General features: G+C 35.0%; 2 protein-coding genes across 10 annotated transcripts in view; both read right to left on the bottom strand.

Moving 5' to 3' along the window:
* Positions 1 to 149: 149 nt before the first annotated feature.
* Positions 150 to 1,643, bottom strand: LOC132193423 (CCAAT/enhancer-binding protein gamma). 2 transcript variants are annotated; one of them, XM_059614077.1, is made up of 3 exons: positions 1,442 to 1,643; positions 741 to 1,009; positions 150 to 641 (listed from the first exon to the last, which is right to left on the bottom strand). In XM_059614077.1, the coding sequence occupies exons 2-3, from the start codon at positions 968 to 970 to the stop codon at positions 629 to 631; spliced, it is 243 nt and encodes an 80-aa protein (XP_059470060.1). In that variant the 5' UTR covers positions 971 to 1,009; positions 1,442 to 1,643; the 3' UTR covers positions 150 to 628. The 2 variants fall into 2 exon arrangements, with proteins under 2 accessions (XP_059470060.1, XP_059470059.1); XM_059614076.1 differs by having other exon boundaries at positions 748 to 1,009; positions 1,442 to 1,642.
* A 1,169-nt stretch (positions 1,644 to 2,812) lies between these two features.
* LOC132193707 (protein grainyhead) overlaps positions 2,813 to 18,397 on the bottom strand; it is a 93,836-nt gene continuing 78,251 nt past the window's right edge. For 5 of the 8 annotated variants that reach the window (XM_059614550.1, XM_059614548.1, XM_059614544.1 and 2 more), the window contains exons 9-18: positions 18,221 to 18,315; positions 15,893 to 15,949; positions 14,784 to 14,882; positions 6,742 to 6,921; positions 6,570 to 6,625; positions 5,800 to 5,940; positions 5,562 to 5,673; positions 5,272 to 5,415; positions 4,705 to 4,769; positions 2,813 to 4,445 (exon numbers count right to left, since the gene is read on the bottom strand). In XM_059614550.1, the coding sequence (XP_059470533.1) occupies positions 4,316 to 4,445; positions 4,705 to 4,769; positions 5,272 to 5,415; positions 5,562 to 5,673; positions 5,800 to 5,940; positions 6,570 to 6,625; positions 6,742 to 6,921; positions 14,784 to 14,882; positions 15,893 to 15,949; positions 18,221 to 18,315 (1,079 nt within the window). In that variant the 3' untranslated portion in view covers positions 2,813 to 4,315. Of the gene's footprint in view, positions 4,446 to 4,704; positions 4,770 to 4,938; positions 5,006 to 5,271; positions 5,416 to 5,561; positions 5,674 to 5,799; positions 5,941 to 6,569; positions 6,626 to 6,741; positions 6,922 to 14,783; positions 14,883 to 15,892; positions 15,950 to 18,220; positions 18,316 to 18,397 lie in introns of all 8 variants that reach the window. The other 3 variants (XR_009441477.1, XM_059614547.1, XM_059614546.1) reach the window with 3 other exon arrangements.

The following is an 18,397-nucleotide window of genomic DNA, read 5'->3' as shown; positions in this document are numbered from 1 at the left end:
ATATTATTCTTTTTTGACAATTTAAAACCCAAAGCAACCACTCGGAACGGGAAATTATTTAAATTAGTACCTTAAACACCTTTTATGTGGAATTACGTTCCGAGACGTGATTACGTTAAGGAAAAAAGAAATAATTATAAACCAAGCTGTTCATTTAACATTATTTATTGTAATAATCCTAATTGTAAACATCCATCGCCTTCTTGGGCGGAAATCTATTTTTAGTAACATTCCAATAAATCTAAGAGTAAAAAATTTTGATGCTCATCGGACATCGGAGCAAAAATAGAAATCAAAAAATGAATGCTAATGATACCACCTTAGAATTAACAAATGATAATATGCTTCACTGTTTACAGTTTGTTAATTAAATGAATTTACCCCAAAATGCATCCAGAAGAGGCCAACTTTGAAAGTGGCTCATGCGCTCTCGAATGATTCAAAAGTAAGTGCAGTCGGATAGATCATACATAAACAATGTAAGAGAGTCTGATTTCATTATTGATATCTGCTGTCTGTTGACCTGCGGATTCTCTTGCTGCTTGTTTCGGGGGTGGAGTTGGACGAGTTACTGCAGTTTGGTTCCTGTTTCATTTCACTGAGCAGATTCTGAACTCTGTTACTGTCGTCAGCATTGATTTCTGTTGACGAAAAAAGTTAAAAATCAAACATTATTAATACAAATCCATACGATTTTAAAAACATAAATAAAAAAGAGGAAATACAAAATGTGAAAGTACCCATCACCTCCTTGGTTGGCGCACAGCATTTCCTTCAGGAAGTCAACCTCGGACGCCAAGTACTTTATCTTCTCCTCCAGCTTGGTGTTGTCGTTCTGCAACTGCTGCACCCTGTCCTGCGTAGCCTGGCTGCGCATCTTGCTCTTCACTCGGCTCTTCTTGACGGCCTCGTTGTTGCGCTCTCGGCGCCTCCGGTACTCCTCCTCGTCTTTGTAACTTTGTTTACCCATCTTCTGCCTTGTTAGCTTCCCCAGTTTGAAAACACAAATCTGTAACATATAATTTTTATTTAATATTAATAATTTTATATTAATATTATACAAAAAAATCTTTTTTTTATTAAATCGCTAAATATATTTTCTTAGGGATAGCTAAGAAGTTTAATATTAAGCAAATTTAGGTGTAACACAAAGACGGAAATTGTGCATGATGGGTTATCCCATCTAGTGTAAGCAGTCACATTAATGGGCTATTGCGTCAGATGTATCAACATATAACAAAAGGGCCTTATCGACCCAGCCTCGGAGCTCCTTTCGTTGCATCAGCACGGATTCCTTGCACTAGGCACGTTAATTATTTGCATAAAACTGCAAAACACGGATTTTGTCCATTCGTTTAAAAAACAGCTCGAGACTTTCCATTTACAAAACATAAACACGACCCCGTTAAGCGTATGACGAAAGTAGTCCATTGGTTTTTACCTGTCAGGATGACGCTGAAAACGCTTCAGGATGATATTTCCGCGAGACGAAAGTCTCCAGTCGTTGAAATTCGGCTTCCAAATCGCAATGAACGATTACGAAAGTGAATTATTGGGAAATGAACGAGCTGGTTTCGTGCAGTTCATGCGGACATACGCGTATCGGCCTTGAATCTTGAATCTTGCGGAGGGGCGTGGCTTTTTGGCTGGAAATTCGTCCAATGCTGCCAACCAAGAAGAAACTTCTTCGTTTGCTGCCAACTGCAACATAAAATTAAATTATGTATGTAGGGTGTAAGTAGTAATATTAATAATTAGGTTTGAATATTTAATAGCTCACAATGAACTATATTTTTTTTATCAATTTTTACTGCTTAATTTCGTTAACAAAGCAAAAAACACCGGGCCTAACCAATTTGAAGCTAAAAGCAACCAATAATTAAATATTATCATCTTCTATATGGTCACCCAGAAAAATTAGATTTATTATTTCAATAAATTATAATTTTTCAATTTTTGGTAACCATCATTTTAAAAGTTTCTCTAGAGGCGGCTCTTCTGCAAAATTAGAAAACCTACAATTTTCTTTTTGAAAAACTTTGAAACTTGCATTTATCTTGAAAACTGTAATTTTGAACACACTTTTTCAATGATCATTACTTAATTGGGTTTAATTGGACTCTTAATTTTTATTATTGTGAGTGAAAACAGTATTTTCTCCAAGTGGCACATTATGTGACAACATCTCAGATTGAAATATAACAATTATTTTAAATGATTGATTTTTAATTTTTATTATGCAAACTCTGACGTAATACCTGGTAATCCTATAGTGAAGCATATTAGAGAACAATTGTATTTGACTCTTTTCTCACCTGAAGGTTAGCAAATAAGACTGCGACCAAAAATGCACCTCAGGTGTTCTCCGCAGGATATAATAATAGTCTCAGTCTCTATTGCTTACCTATTTCTTTTTTTTTTTCAAATTTCATATCAAATATATTTTTGACATTGAATCAGAAAAACTTAATAATGTAAAATATAAAAATCTTGATGCTGATAGGTTTAAAATTATTGAGAAATTTCAGCCAAATCTACGAAATTAGGATTCGATCTAAAACCAAAACAACTTGGTGGTTATTTTTTCTTGAACGCTCACATTAAATGTGCCGTTTGGAACAATTATACTTTTCAAATTTATTTTCATGACGATGATTGGAGTTTCAATAGGCTCTAAATGCAAATTTTCGGATTTAGACGGATTATCTTCTTTTCGGAATTGCGTAGATCAAAGTTTTCCTGAATAGGTGGAATTAGGGCAGGGCATGGCTGCATAAATGGGTTAATAATAGATGAAAGTAAAACAAAATTATTGATCGTTTGAGTACAACAGAATCCCCAGGCAGTTTATTTGTGTTCATTTTGATTTCAACACCAGATTCGCAGATTTAATTGTTGACGAGCAACCAGCCGAGCTGGGAACTACAAATCATTTATCCTCTACTTTTACAAAACATATTTGTCGATTTGTTTCTCGGATTTTTGCGGGCAGTGTGAAAGTATTTATATAAAAAACAAACTGTGAAAAGTGAGTGAACGTATGGGTCGTGAGTGTAAAAATGGCACAGCGTACACATGCAAAATAATTAAGATAAAAAATTAATACATAATATAACGACGAGGGCACTGCTCGAGATCGCGATCATCCGTTTTTGGCTGGCCCCTTAAATGTCTTGTGTAATTTGTTTCATTTTGCGCGCGACCTGCCATGTTTAACAATTTTATTGCGACAGGGGTTTATATATATAATATTATTTAAATCCATACAAAATACATCATGTCAAAAAATAATTAATTGTACAATGGGTTAGGCAGAGAGAGCTTTACTTTACACACAAAATATCTATCTAGAGAGGCGGATGGCAAACGAGATTTTACATTAATTTTTGATTATTAAGTGAGCAACAATCGGTTCATTGTTGTTGGTGCATTGTGAAGTATCATGATTTTTGAGTAAACGTTTGAAACTTGAGCACAATCAGTTCTAATTTTGATTTTCCACTTTTGAGGCAGTTCAATGAGTTTGATTGGATTCTTTTCACTTGAGATCAAATAAATTAACACAAAAACATTTTTACTTTTTTTTCCTCATACGACTTATTTCTTTTTTTACATTCTGGAAACTAGATTAAAATATTTTTTTGAAGAGTTTTGGCGGTGGATTTTTTCATTGTGGGTGACGCTGGTGTTGAACTAAAAACACACAAATTTAATAATTATAAAATCACAGAAAACACCAGCGCGGCAAAAATTTCAGTCGGGCTTGGCCCGAATTTGCTTTAATTATCCTCATCTAGAATATTTTCAATTATTTTTTGCATAGGCAATAAGAGATCCACCGCCGCCTTGAACGCCTTTTGTTTAGTCACTTTTCTTTGCGTCTGCTCCACAGTTAAATCTAAGCATGCAAAACACGTTTTACTTATTTGAGCATTAATTTTTACACAACTACAACTTGTAAAAAACACAATGTGTACACAAAAAAATAGCTTATTTTTGTTCTCTGCTTCATTAAATTAACAACTTAATTTTATACATTTATATAAAAAATGAGACAAATCATCCATGATAAACGCAAAAAAAATCATTTCTCTCTTTCTCAGCAAAAGAAAATCTTCCGTTTTTGTACTCTTGTCGAGCCGTATAAAAGTATCTTAAATGTTGATCAGCTTGGAACGAAATTTTTCTCGAATTTCATCGTCGAATCACAGCGTTTGATTTTTCCAATGCAACTTTCTTCCTTTCATATATAAAAAACGATCAAAGTTTATGTGAGAGTTACGCGCGAGTTAATGGCACTTGGCGGGGTCACAGATCAACGGTCGTCCACCTCGCACAAAGTCACCTCGTACGAATCTTCGCCCTTGACCTGCTTGAACTCGACGATGAACAGGTCTTCATTAAGGTAGTACCTCAGCATGTCGTCGTCAAGTTTGGCTGTAATCCTAGAACAAAATATTCATTCGATTATTTTTACAATAATAGGTGGAAATTAATTTTTTTTTTAAATTTTATTGTATTATATAAGTATTTTATTTTTCATTTGAAATCATGTTGTGTATTTACAAAAGCGGCCCACCAAGCACCACTCCTTGCCTGACTCATGCTTTTCTTATTTTGACACGAGCAGCGCTTTTGGGGGCTATTCATAAAAATTTTGGAAAATTATTTGTCGTAATTTCAGTAATTCTTTGTGACACTTACCCCCTCCTGTTTTTGCGATACAAGTTAGAAATGGCGGAAGTTGAAATTTTGTACTTTGATTCAATCTGTAACAAACAAAACAACACAAATCACATGTGAGTAATCATTCACAGAATGCGAACAATTTAAGTGCATTTGATTTAATTTTCATCGTTCGAATGATTTTAGATATTTAAAAAAAAAAAACCGAGAGGATGAGAAAGGTCAAGGAGAAAAGAATATATGAAAACTCACTCGCGCCAAATCACATGTCAAAGCTGCTTTGTAAAGACATTAGTCCCGGGCCCCTTTCATAGGCATGCTGAAACAGAGACCACAGACCAAGTCTTTACAAAACAGCTCAAGTATATAAGGTCTCTCAATAAAAGGTATTTTTCTGTTGTCTCGAAAGTTTTGGGCAAGTCCAAGTAAGCATTTTAAAATTAGAGTAAAAGCAGCGGCGTGTGTTTTAAGATTAGAAAAAAATGTCACCACCGAATTATATAAGAAATCATATTAAAAAAGCTCATAAAAGGTTAATTTTGGCGAAAATGAATGTGAATGATAATGTTCATGCTCTTCACTTACCGCGTGCATTAAGCCTGCAGTGCTTGGCGGCACCACATGCAAGGGTGTGTAAATGTCCTCAGAGTCCTGCCGCACATAGAGCATCACCCTTTCACTCAAAGGCGGCGGCCCACCGCTCCCGAGACCACCAGGGCTGTGTGCCACCTAAAAAAAAAAATACATTAGATGAATTAAAAAAATCAATGTAAAAAATAATCAAATCTTAGAAGAATATTTTTTTTTGTCAATATTTTCTTAATTTCTTCCAAATAAATTATTATTTTTTTTTAATTCTCTCTTAATTTAGTTACCTGATGGTGCAGGGGTGAGGGTGAAGGTTGAAGTTTTGGCCTTTTCAAGGGTGGTTGAGTTGGACTGTTGAAGACCGTGTCCTCTAGAACATCTTTCTTTTCCTGACCGAACCTAAAATCAAGCGCAAATTAAATACCTGCAGGGTGTCGTTTTTCAAAATCAGAGTGGGCGAATTTTGTTTTTATTTCGGCGCCTCTCTTTATTTGAAAGTGTGGTTTTGTGTGTTCTCGTGCTTACCCTGGGTGGTCTGGGGGAAAGTGGTTGTGGAACTTAAGGGTGGTCGGGGTGGGAGGGTGGTGGTGCAATGGCTTGGCGTGCAGCAGGTACGTCGGAGACGCCACATGCGACCGGCCCAGCGCTCCGTCCCCATTTGAAAGACTACGAGCAGAATAAAGCCAGAATCAGATTTGACTCAACAGAACATGACACAAGTGCATTTTGATGATCAACCACCAAAGTCAATCATTTTCATCACCCATTCTCAAATTTATTTGTTAAATATTATAATTTTGTTAACGAATAATATTTATATATTTTCACATTCAACCCATAAATTTTAATTATAAGACCGCAAAAATTTGAAATAGAGATATTAAATAAAAAAAATCTGTTTCAAAGGTGAGTTTTTGTTTAGATCAGGTAAAATTTTTGACAAAATTAATAATTTTGAAGTATTAATTAATATTATTAAATAATTATTTCATTAATTAATGGGTGATTATTATTTGTGATGGGCACTCTAGCTTTAAATTTAACTGCACTCCTAGCTGAGATTTGCTGAGATTAAAAAAAAACCGACATTACAACAAGTGTTAGTGGCAGGAAACAAGATTAATTGAATTGAGAAAATCCATGTTAATCGGCATGCATTCCAACAAAGAGGCACTCGGCGTTGCGATTGATTAATGAAAAGTTAATCCGTTCCAACTGGCAGGCTTATTAGTAGCTTGAGTGATGAATGATTGACTTGATTGGCCATATAAATAAAATCAATTGCCCATTCTCACCTAGAACTATCCGGGTCGGGATGTCCATAAAAGCCCTGCAGCTCCATCGAGGTCAGCTGAAAGAAAATGTCTTTGAGTACTCGCAGGACGGCGACAATCAATGCAAAGATTTTAAAGAATGTCGCGTGGGCAAAAAGGAGTGAATGCAGAGTGGGTGGGTCAGTTCATTTACCTTATCAATGTCTTCGGCCGGCGAGAAGAGCACCGGAGGCTTCGTCAGGTCGCTCATGCTGTAGAACTCGGAACGCTCACCCGGTGGGTGGTAAAGTTCGTCCAGCTTCTTGCGGCCAGTGGCCGTCATTTTGCGCTTGGCCGCTCGTCGTTCTTCGTCCCGCGTTTTGCGTTCGGCACCCTGTAAGCACAATAAGGGAAAAAAATGCAAATTTTAGAAAATATTGAAATAAGCGAGCACAAATTTTATTTATCATAATGAAATGGTTTCAGATGGAAAAAGTGAAATTTGATGATTTAAAATATTTTAATGCAATTTGATATTTTAAAACATTTTGAAATGAGGAAATTAATAAAATTGTTGGCAAAAAGAATGGTGTGAAAACTGTGAAAATACCACCCGCGCTGAAGGCAAGTTTAGCGGCACAGTATTTTTTTTAAATGCAAGGCGTCCTCTTCTTTTCATTGTGCGTAAGGATACAATTTATTAGATCACATTTTTTTTCAGTCACCTCTAAACAGAGTTATTTTAAAGTAAAATGAAAATAATAAGGGGCTTTACAATAATCAAAATGTTTTGAAAATACATGATTTTTTTACTGAAATTTGAATTGCAATTTTAAGATTTTTAGGTTTAGAAAATTTCAGTCTTTTAAAGAATTGTTATTGGAACTGTCATTGTTGCTAAGATTTAGCAAAAAAATAACCGTAGATTTTTGTACGTTTCAGTAGAATGTTGATTTTTAAATATACAGTTTAAAATTCAGTTTCGGGTCGAAAATTACAGTTAAATTTTAACGTTCAACCAGACAATGCTAGTTTTTTTTTCATCCTGCAGCTGCTAAGTGCTAATTGAATGATTCATATTTTATGCTTGTTCATGTTCAATGACGGTGTTTGCGTTTTTTGCGCAACCCGAGAAGCCGCCTCCGCGCGAACTAGCGAATTCTGCTGCGGCGCTTTTTGCCGAGCAGCACGGATGGAAATAATGATAATGAGCGATATTGCGATTGAAGAGTAATGGTCACATTGTGTGTCGGACAAGTGAATTATTCTGTTGTCACTCGCGGTGACGCTTGAGCGATTCTCTTTCAATGCTGAGCATCCCGCGATCGGTTTTCTGTATACATTTGTATTTATAAAATGCAGCTCTCTCGGGGATCAAAGGCAGTCACGCCTCGATGGCTTCTTCGCAACTTGATCGAATATGTTCGCCGGAGCCGACCGTAATAATTTCAATTTGCGTCTCGCTGGCTGCGCGCACTGCAATTATACACAACTCGTGTCCGTTCGACATTTTAAACTCAATCGAATATATATTAAGACCGTCTGAATGAAACACCCGTCAATTAAAATGTGTATAAAATTTTTTCAAATTATTTTATAACCCCTTCAAATAAATCTTTTTTCTTTTATATTTGTAATAATTTTTTTTTTCATTTGACATAATATAGCGATTCATAGCCTGTATTTTGTAATGTAAATTTATTTTTTGACTTCTTCATTTGAATTTGCTTATATTCTTATCTCATTAATGACCAAAAATTTTCAACTTTCAACGCTTCATAGAAGATTTCAATACTAACCAAAATTATTGCCTATCAATATTTAATTGTTTTAATTTAATTTAAATATGATAATAGAATATACGGAATATACATCATACGACACAATAACTATTGTAAAGCAATAAATTTTAGAATCAGTAAAATAGTAATAAAAACAATAATTAAATATTAATAATAAAAATATTAAACTGAAAAATTGACGTTATAAAATAAAATAATTTATATTTTATTTTTATTTAATAACTAATGAATTTAATGATGGCCATCCAAAAGGCTAACTTGGCCCAGGCTAAATTAGCCTGGCCCGGGCTAATTTAACCCGCCATTGAATTTTACTGGTGGGCTAATTGTAAGTTAGTCCGGGGTCTAAGTTAACTTAACCTGGGCCGGGTTAGGCTTTTTGATCACCCTCAAATATATTACAATTATAATTGTCATATACTAAATGGCAGATCACTCAATTCAGATGAAAAATCGGCATTATTTCAACACAAAGTTCGGTTTACGCTGGGTTTTATTATTAATTTGTTTAAAATAGCTCTCATCAAAGCAGAAACAAATTATCCCTGAGCTGATTTAAAAAATTAATATTTCTTTCTCTTTCTTCAGCTCATTAAATTCCTAAATGAAATTTTAAATTGAAACTTTAATCTTTTTTCATGCAACAATTATACCATTTTAACTGAATTCTCAAATTCTAAATATGTATGTCTTTACCATGGGCATCATAAAGCCTTTGATAAATCTTTTGAGCTGTCACTAACTATCTATTTTTTTAATATCTTTGTCTCCTTTTGATGAATGATAATGCTCATCCGCTGACAATGCGATTTTTCCTCTCGTTGGTTTTTTTCTTCGGCAGATTTATTTTTCTTCGGATTGCACGCCACTCGCACAAATCTTCCTCGGCATTATGCAAATGAGGCTCGCTGGACACTTCCCGCCGTCGGAGAGAAGGAGGGAGGGAGGGAGGCTCGCGCAGTCGCCACCCCTTTGACCACCCTTTCAGCCCCACTGGTCACTCGGGGTCACTACCGAATTTTCCCACACTGCTTTTCTTTTTGTGTATCTGCGCGAAGCTATTCATCTCTCGGTCTTCTCCAACGTTCTTCCTTTTGTGCGCGCGTCCATATTTTTAATGACGCGCATTCAAATCTGCTTGCTCGGGTGAAAAATAAAACACACGGAAAATGAATAAAACGAGAGTCTGAAGAAGAAGAAGAATATAGAACCGGCCGCGACGGGACACACATAATGCCCCTCAAGAGTGCACGCGATGTAAAAGGACACGTAACTGATTTCCTTTTGCGCGCGCTCCAAATGGGCTCGGCGCAAATAATGGCCCGGGCATTAATTTTATCTAGCGTGTACATCACCCGTCCGACAGAAAACTGTTGCTTCAACTGAATTACACGAGACGCGGCGGCTTAGTTAGAAGAGAAGTCTGTTGTATACAATCTCTAATAGTAAAGCCATTCGACAGACTGGTCGTCATCTATCATGAAGGCTGATCACAGCCTCATTTCTGTGTGTGATGCTTTAGATTTTTCATAATCCAACAATGGTCTCTTCATCTTATCGAGTTAAATAATTATAGCTGGGTTACACTAAATATTAAGTAAATATAATCTAAAACAAGACTGCTTTCACGCCTAGATCATTTTCCAACAAAATTATTATTAAGTTAGATATATAAAACCTAAAATTAAAACAGTATACATAATATAACAGTTTGACAAGTCATACATGCAGTATATTAAACAATTAAAATGATTGCAATTTTAAATTATTAAATTAATATATTTTATGTGTTAATAAAATGAAAATAAAATAAGTTAAAATTGAAAGAATTAAAAAATTTATGTTTTGTTTTATAATATTATATTTAACATTTATATACATTTTATGTAAAATTTAAATTTGTTAATGAAAGTTGCACTTTGTGCTGTGTCCTGTACCAAACTTGTTATTCTGTGCATTAAATTGAATAATAAAGTGCACTGGAAATAAATTTTTGTTATTAACTATTGTAATCATACTGTCATCCCGGAAACAAAGCTCTGCTGATAAATAATATATTTGATTCTCCAAATTGATAAAATATTCCAGCAATGTTTTACAACTCCTTTTTCTAAAAGAGCGTTTTTTTTACCCTTCCGAACAACAGGTATGCACTTTTTATTCCTGCACAAATGAACAAGTTGAGGAAGCAGCAGAGTTAAAAAGAGGAAGGGACACACCTTGCGCTGGATATGTATCATAGAGGAACGCAGAGAATAAAAGAAATAATAAAGCGAGAGAGATGCCTTTTGCGTAGTCCCGCGAGCTCCCTTTTTTGCCTCTGCCGCTGATCATCTGCAGCGCGCATGCAAATGAGCCGACGTGTGTGCAGCGCGACAATGAAAGGAGGCAAGAAGAAAAAATGAAAAGATGCAGAGAGGCGAAGTAATAACAATAATACCAGACTCGCGGCACTCGCGGCAAAAAACGCAACAATTAATTTAGAACGTGGCCCTTTTTTAACCTATCTCACGACCTCGCGACGCGAAAAAAACAACACGCTGCCGCCATGTGTAAAGAGATGCTGCTCGTTTTTGCTCTCGGACCCTTACGCTCAGATCAGCAGCTGACCGAAGGCGAAATCCTCAAGTACATGGTTTAAGTGCGAGGTTGGTTCAACTTCATTGCAAGAAGAGTTATATATTTTATTTGGATTTTACTGCCCATTATTTTCAGTTTCGGCAACGCATATTTGATTTACGAGGAAATAAAAATGATTATTTATTTGGCAAATTGTAAATTTATGTGAGAGAAAGGTATAACCGTGAGAAATAAAATGAAAGACATTAATGGGAATTAACAAATGAAATGACTAAAAAATCCATCTCTGTCTTTTTTTCACAAATTAAAATAAATCACGTAAAATTTCCTCTGCTTTCATTTTAATATATTTTCTGTGATGAAGAATAGAAAAGGGAAACAAACAAAGAAAAAATTGACTCATATGTATTACATATTAATTATTTAAGGATGAGATTTCAAGTTTGAATTCTACTCTACATTAAAGAATTTTAAGAAATTCCTTAAATATAACAATGTGTGCAATGTTATAAATAGTGGCCAAGCAAGAAAAATTTAACCAACCTCAAATCTCTGCTAAAGTGCATTAAAAAAGCCTTTTTCTATAAAAAAAAGTGCCTGTTAAGGTTCAAATTTTAGTTGTAAAAGTACCAAATAAAGTCGTTTTGAAGCAAATATTGTCAAAATCGAACAAAAATATCAAAATTATATTTGAAAGAAATTTTTATTTCACATATGAAACACGGTTAAAAATTTTTCTGCTTTCTTTTCTTTTATCCTCTTTTGCAAACTGTCTACCGAAAATTTATCATTTTAGCTGGCAATCAATTGAAATGTCTGGATGTTAATTATTTTCATATCACTTCTGTAGCCAAAATTTCGCCTCGTAATTGGCGGTTTCCTGTTTATTTTATATGTTTACAAAATATTCCACACGGCCGAACTGTAATAAATGTATCTCTTTTACACACTATTTCACTGAGGCAATTTTCACATTAATAATAAATTCGGCGTGTGTGCAAAATAATCAATGACACGCCGCAAGAGATAAGAGAAACGAACGACCTTTCTTTATACAAAACGCTTTTGACACCTGTCGCCTCGCGTTTTGTTGCCGAAAAAGACAAGAACGACCTTTTGCAACACAAGTTTTAATTAAGGAGGCATCCGATCAGATAAATTCCGTCGAAAATTTATGTCCGAGAGACTGCTTTGCATCGGCACTTTCAATTTAAGCGTGCTTAATTGCAAATTACACCTCTTTCGAGACTTTTATTTTCCCGGCGCTATCAATCGCTGCAATCATGCGCGCAAAAATTCTTTCTTCCTTCAGATCCCGATTTTTAATTTTATCATTCAATAAAAACGACACTTGCAGAAAAAAATTCAATACGGAATTAGCTCATTACGCGCCGAGAAGCGTGTAAATTTTTACGATCTTGTTCGCTGCAATTACTTCAATCGGAGCAAATTCGCAACATGCTGCCGACGTACGCGACGAAAACTCGCTTCGATATTCGCCGCGGGTTACACTCGATTCATTAATTTGGTGCAAACAATTGCGAGGCCAAGGTCTTTTCTCGTCGTTAATTGAAAATATACTAATAAGGTTGATGCGTCGAATCCCGTTTTTCGTCTCAGAAAGGGCATAGACTTTAGTTGTAGCGGGTAAAAGCTGGTCAGTTATAATGATGAATAAAATGGATTGCATGGATATCTAATGGAGACTGAAAGAAATTTAAATATTCCAGTAAACTCATCGACTCAAACAAATTCAATTTAATTAAAGATTTGAACAAATAAACAACAATAAAAATGTGCAAATTTTATGGACATGAAATTAGAATGGAAAAATTAATATATGTTTCTTATAAATGTAAAAAGTAAAAATAAAAAAATTTAATTTAAAATTAAAAATAAGACGTATTTTTATATTATTGTAAATCTTATTGGTTTCTATTGTTTTCTAAAATAAATAAAACTAATAAATATGATATAATTTCTTTCCTTTTATCTAGATAATGTAAATAAAATTTGAAATATAGTAATAAAAATATGTAAAAAAAATAAAAGTCACAAATCCTCCTAAACGGTAAATTTGTGAAGAAAAAAAGAAGAGCAAGAATTCAATCGTCGAAATTCCGCACATTTTTACTACACTAAAAAAGGCCAGGATTGGGAGCATCTCAAAATCAGGGGCTAACGACTTACAAGTACAAATCAAAACAAATCTCGTGTGGAAAGCTCCATTTCTAACGGAACTGTCAGGGCTGCGAGTTCAGCCATAAATACGAGAAAAAGCCCAACAAGGCGTATATTTATCAAGCAGGGCTCAATCGATTCTTATATTAATTTATTTGCTTATTTATTATTTGTTTAGTGCGCGCGGCCCACTGCTTCCCATGAGCGAGCCGCGTTCAATTAAAAAACTACTCTGATGGCTGCCGAGATAAAACATCCAACTCAGCAGGACCATTCATTTATATTTTATATTCTCTCTCTCTCTCTCTTCTACATGTGGCTATAGAGAAAATATAGAAATGGAGTTTGCGTGTAACTGTCAAGCGACCGGGAATATTACACGGCTAAATATTATCGCTAATAGACAGCCGCGCACGGTTGAATTGCGAAATCCGATTTATAAAATTGCTCGGGCCGTGCATTAAAATTGCTAATTTAAGCGTGTGTGTCTCTCTCGGCGCGCCGTAATTGCGAATTTTATGAAGTACACATCAGCTGGACGAAAATCCTAAGTGGAAAGTCGCAGCGTAATCGATAAGGACGCTTTCTTCAAAGAAGAAGAGAAGATTCGCGTAACTGTTAATGCATATAAAAGCAACACAATTGGAATTTTCGAAAAAATAAAAATTACATAATCTTAATTTCTTCAAATCTGACTTGCAACACGGTTCTAGCATTTCATAATTTTGATTAAATAACTAATCAAATAAATTGATAATAATTTTTTTTAGATTAAAATTAAATTGCATCTCTCCAAAATTAACGTAATACATTGTTTTCACTTCATCTTTGAAAATGATATGATTTGATTTGATTTAAATCTTATCAAAAGTCTATCCATAAATTTATCATTTTCATGAACTATGTTAAAATATAAATGTATTAATTTATTCGAGAGTTTAAATTTTTTTGAATCAAATTTGAAATTATTGCAGACCTGGTTCAAAAATCGTACGGAACTGGTGCAGAACCGGGTCTAGCTGTCCTGCATCAGTTCTACACCATTTATGCACCAGTTCGGAAGCAGATCTGAACCAGGGGTCTAATTCTGTCAGATAGAATGGTTCAATTTCCATAAAATATCATTTTCATGGATACATATTAATATATAAATAAATATTTTTATTAAATTTTTTCAAGAATTTAAATTTTTTTTTGTATCAAATTTGGAATTAACGCTGACCTGGTTCAAAAATCGTACGGAACTGGTGCAGAACCGGGTCTAGTTGTCCGGCATCAGTTCTACACCATTTATGCACCAGTTCGGAAGCAGATCTGAACCAGGGGTCTAATTCTGTCAGATAGAATGGTTCAATTTCCATAAAATATCATTTTCATGGATACATATTAATATATAAATAAATATTTTTATTAAAATTTTTCAAGAATTTAAATTTTTTTGTATCAAATTTGGAATTATTGCAGACCTGGTTCAAAAATCGTACGGAACTGGTGCAGAACCGGGTCTAGCTGTCCTGCATCAGTTCTACACCATTTATGCACCAGTTCGGAAGCAGATCTGAACCAGGGGTCTAATTCTGTCAGATAGAATGGTTCAATTTCCATAAAATATCATTTTCATGGATACATATTAATATAAAAATAAATAAAGTTTTAAATTTAATGTAATTATAAATTAAAGTTCGGCACTGACCTTATCACAAAAGACTTTGATCTGGGAATATCCTCTGTGGGCAACCGGTCCGTCCCTCGGGTCTTCGTAGGTGTCGATCTGCAAGTGCAACGGCAGGCCCTGTGAACCGAAGGAAAAAACTGGCCGTCAAGAGGAGAACAGCTACTTTATAGAAGCCAATTAACAAAATAAAACAAAGCACGTCCCTCGGATTTAAATTATATTCAGCAGGCTGAGGAGGACGCAAAAAGCGGCCAACCCGGCTGAATATTTGGCCCTAATTGGTCGGCCCTGCTTGGCGAACAATCGCCCGCGAAACACAGCCGAGATTAATTAAATAGAGAAAAAGTCCATAAATAAAAGAAGAAGGGGAGGAAAAAATATACATGGTGGACGACGAGAGGTGAATCAGAATTACAACCGACCCAATTAGCGATTAAAATATACATTATAACGGAAATAATTATTTTGTTCATTCTTCTCGGAACGACTTTTGTGGTGAATTAGAAAGGAGTTTCGCGAACGGAGACGAGCTGCAAAAAATTCCATAAGCTTGTTAGTATGGAGGAGTCGAGAAGAATAAGCAATTGGCTTTGAAGAGCATCTTTAGCCAAAGTTATTTTTTTTTTTGCTTCATCTCCGAACTCAGGAAAGATAAGAATTGGACGAGTGGGAAGTTGTTTCATTTTAATATAACTGTTGCGAAATTATATATTCCGTCTCGTTCAATTTGATACGCATGCACGCGTTAGAAATTAAGCTCTTGGGTACACCAACGTTACGCGATGGCCCCGAGATAAGAAAAAGGACAGAGAGGCACGCATGCATGCAATCTCCTGCTCCGGCGTCAAACTTTCATCGAAATTCAATATCTCAGCTGACAAAAATTTCGCTTTCTCCTTGACGACAGTGAACCCTTTCTTTGTCGCCAGCAAACTTTTCTTCCTTTCGAAAGACGCCCAGAAAATAAAAATATGAAATAAACCCTTTGATCGAAACCCGCCCTTTTCTGCCGCCGTTGTGTACGATTCAATTAGTGATTAGGATTATCACTTGATTGATCAGCTAATTGCCGCCGATCGCAGCCACAAGGAAGAGGGTTAAAAATAATTGCCGGTTTCAAGACTCACCTTGACGCCTTTCTGACTGCTGAAGTCCGTGCTCAGGCACTGAACGGCCACGTTGATCTGAAACGAAATCACAGCCGTAATCAAAATTCTCGCGTGAGAGGGGAAATTTACATCGACTATTAAAAAATTTATGGGGTTTCATAATGGGTTTTATGAACCAGCGCTAATTTCCTTTGATTTATTACAGACAACACGCCACAGCATTGAAGGATTCTGCTTTAAATGAGAAGAAGATTGTATTTTTGCTCTTTGCATTGGCTAAATTGTATTAATTTAATTTTTTGCTTACAAAATAATCTTATTGACTATTAGTAAGTTGTTTACTAGAGCTGGCTGCCAAATCTCTTTTCAATGTGATAATTAAAAAAAAACCCTTGACCTGTAGTGAAAAACTAAACAAATTGAATTTAATAAAATTTAGTTTAAAAATACATATTATTGTATTTTTATAGTTTTATTTTGATTTTTTTTCTTTTTACTTTTTACGTCTTATTTATCATTATTAAAAGTAATTAATGATTAATGGCTCTCATTAGCCTAAGAGTGGTAAGAATGTTTGGCATGAAAGAATTATTCACATTTTAATTGTTCTTTGTACTTTTCTCATTTTAATCAAAAAATAATTTAAAAGAAGCTTTCAATGATCTTTAAGATGGATTGTTTTCGGTATAAACCGATTTTCATTAGATTATTTTGTCTCCACATCAAACAATAATGACATTTTCATAAATAAATTTAAAAATACCTCTGATTAAGTTAGAAAAAATTAAAAATAAAGGACAACTAACTTTATCATAAAATTTACAATTTAATTTAAGAACATCGTTTTGGTATACAGAAGATTTTGGTACTTCTTACAGTGTGAGACCTGCTACATTAAAGTTAAATTAAGTAAAGTAATCTTATTTTCAACTGTAATAGAAACTTTATGAGAATTCCTGCACATTTTTTTTTTTCAAATATTGTGAGAAAATGCGTGCGCATTAAAGTGGCCGCGCTCGTTTCTCGCTAAAACGTCGTAATAAGGCACATTTTCGCACCAAGAGAGCGCGAGCCGCGGAATCCTGTTTCATAATTCCGGCGAGCACGTGGAGCATGCAAATGGAATAAAATAATAATGTGTGTTAAACAAGAAGTCTTGTTTTGCCGAGAGATGTACAAACACACCGGGCGCTCACTTGGCAAACCTGATTTTCTGCTCCAGATCAGGTGGCTGCGTGACCCCTGACCCAAAACAAACTCCTACCAGTCTTTCTTCCTCCCATGCGCTCCGTGCGTGCTCTTTTTTCGTTCTTTCCGCCGGGCCGTTTTCCGCCAATTAAAAATGTTACAGCAAAAAACATCAACCTTGGTTTTCTCGCTCGACGCAGAGACGCCTTTGTTTTCCAATCATAATTACGTATTATTCATCCAGTGCAGAAGAGGAATTTTATAATAATCACCAGACGCACTGCTCGCGGACCCACCGGTGGAGAAAAATCATGTAATTGGCGGTTTGCTCGACAGCCGAGCGAAAAGAGCGCATAATATGGGCAAACGAACGGAGCGCACAGAGACGACCTCTGAGGTCGCTCCCAAAGCATTACGCAAACAGGTAGTAAAATGAGTTGTGCTCCTGGAAACTCGCCAAAAGGAAAATGTGCCGTTAATGAATATACGGCTCGATTTAATTACTACGTTGGATGAATTAAAAAGAGAGAGAGGGACGATTAACTAAAAACAACTTGAAGAAATCAAGTCACGAGGACAAGCCGTGGTTATGTTGTCGGAAGATTTAAATAAATACAAATTTACACACTTGAGATGAGGTTTTGGAAAACCCAAGTGGGGAAAATAGTCACTTTTCCCCAAAAAAGTGTACCAGCTTTTTGAAAATGTACATGTATAGTAGTCAATGGAAAAAATATGGCTATTTTAATTTTATTTCAATTCAAGCAAATTTTATTCAAATAACCCATTTACCTGTTGTTTGTTGTAAAATATGGGAAATATGGAAAAATATTGCCATACTACAAAATTCTGCTAAAAAAATTAGGCAAAAAAATGAAAATAAAATCAAAAGATTAATTTCAAAAGATTGAGTAAAACTTATAAAAAGTCATTTTTGGTCTCAATACTGAAACCAGAGAGACAAAATGACTGTGAAGATTAGAATGAATTTTGAACCAAATTTATATAATCTCAAATATCCTATTCATAATTAAAATTGACTTTTACAACATTATCAAAATGAATAATTTCAAAGAAAATAATTCAATTATTAAACCACAAAGTTTTTACACAGCTCCGAAGTAAATTGTTTGCAAAAGAAAATTTAAACAAACTCACCTTTGCCGAAGACTCGTGCGGATTCCAATAGACGGCGATCGCGTTGTGCGCAACCTCTTCTATCACTCCGACCAGTCCGACGCTGTTCTTCGTGTCTGCAATCAAACAAAACCGTCGTTACAACTAACAAGTGGACGATGATTCGGCGTTAATCGTAAACACCAAGTCGAATTTTCG

This window comes from Neocloeon triangulifer, unplaced genomic scaffold (assembly GCF_031216515.1).
Source record: "Neocloeon triangulifer isolate White Clay Creek 2 clone unplaced genomic scaffold, ASM3121651v1 ptg000004l, whole genome shotgun sequence".
NCBI classification, from domain to species: Eukaryota; Metazoa; Arthropoda; class Insecta; order Ephemeroptera; family Baetidae; genus Neocloeon; species Neocloeon triangulifer.
The sequence above is the reverse complement of the archived record's forward strand: the minus strand, read 5'-3'. Positions and strand labels throughout refer to the sequence as shown.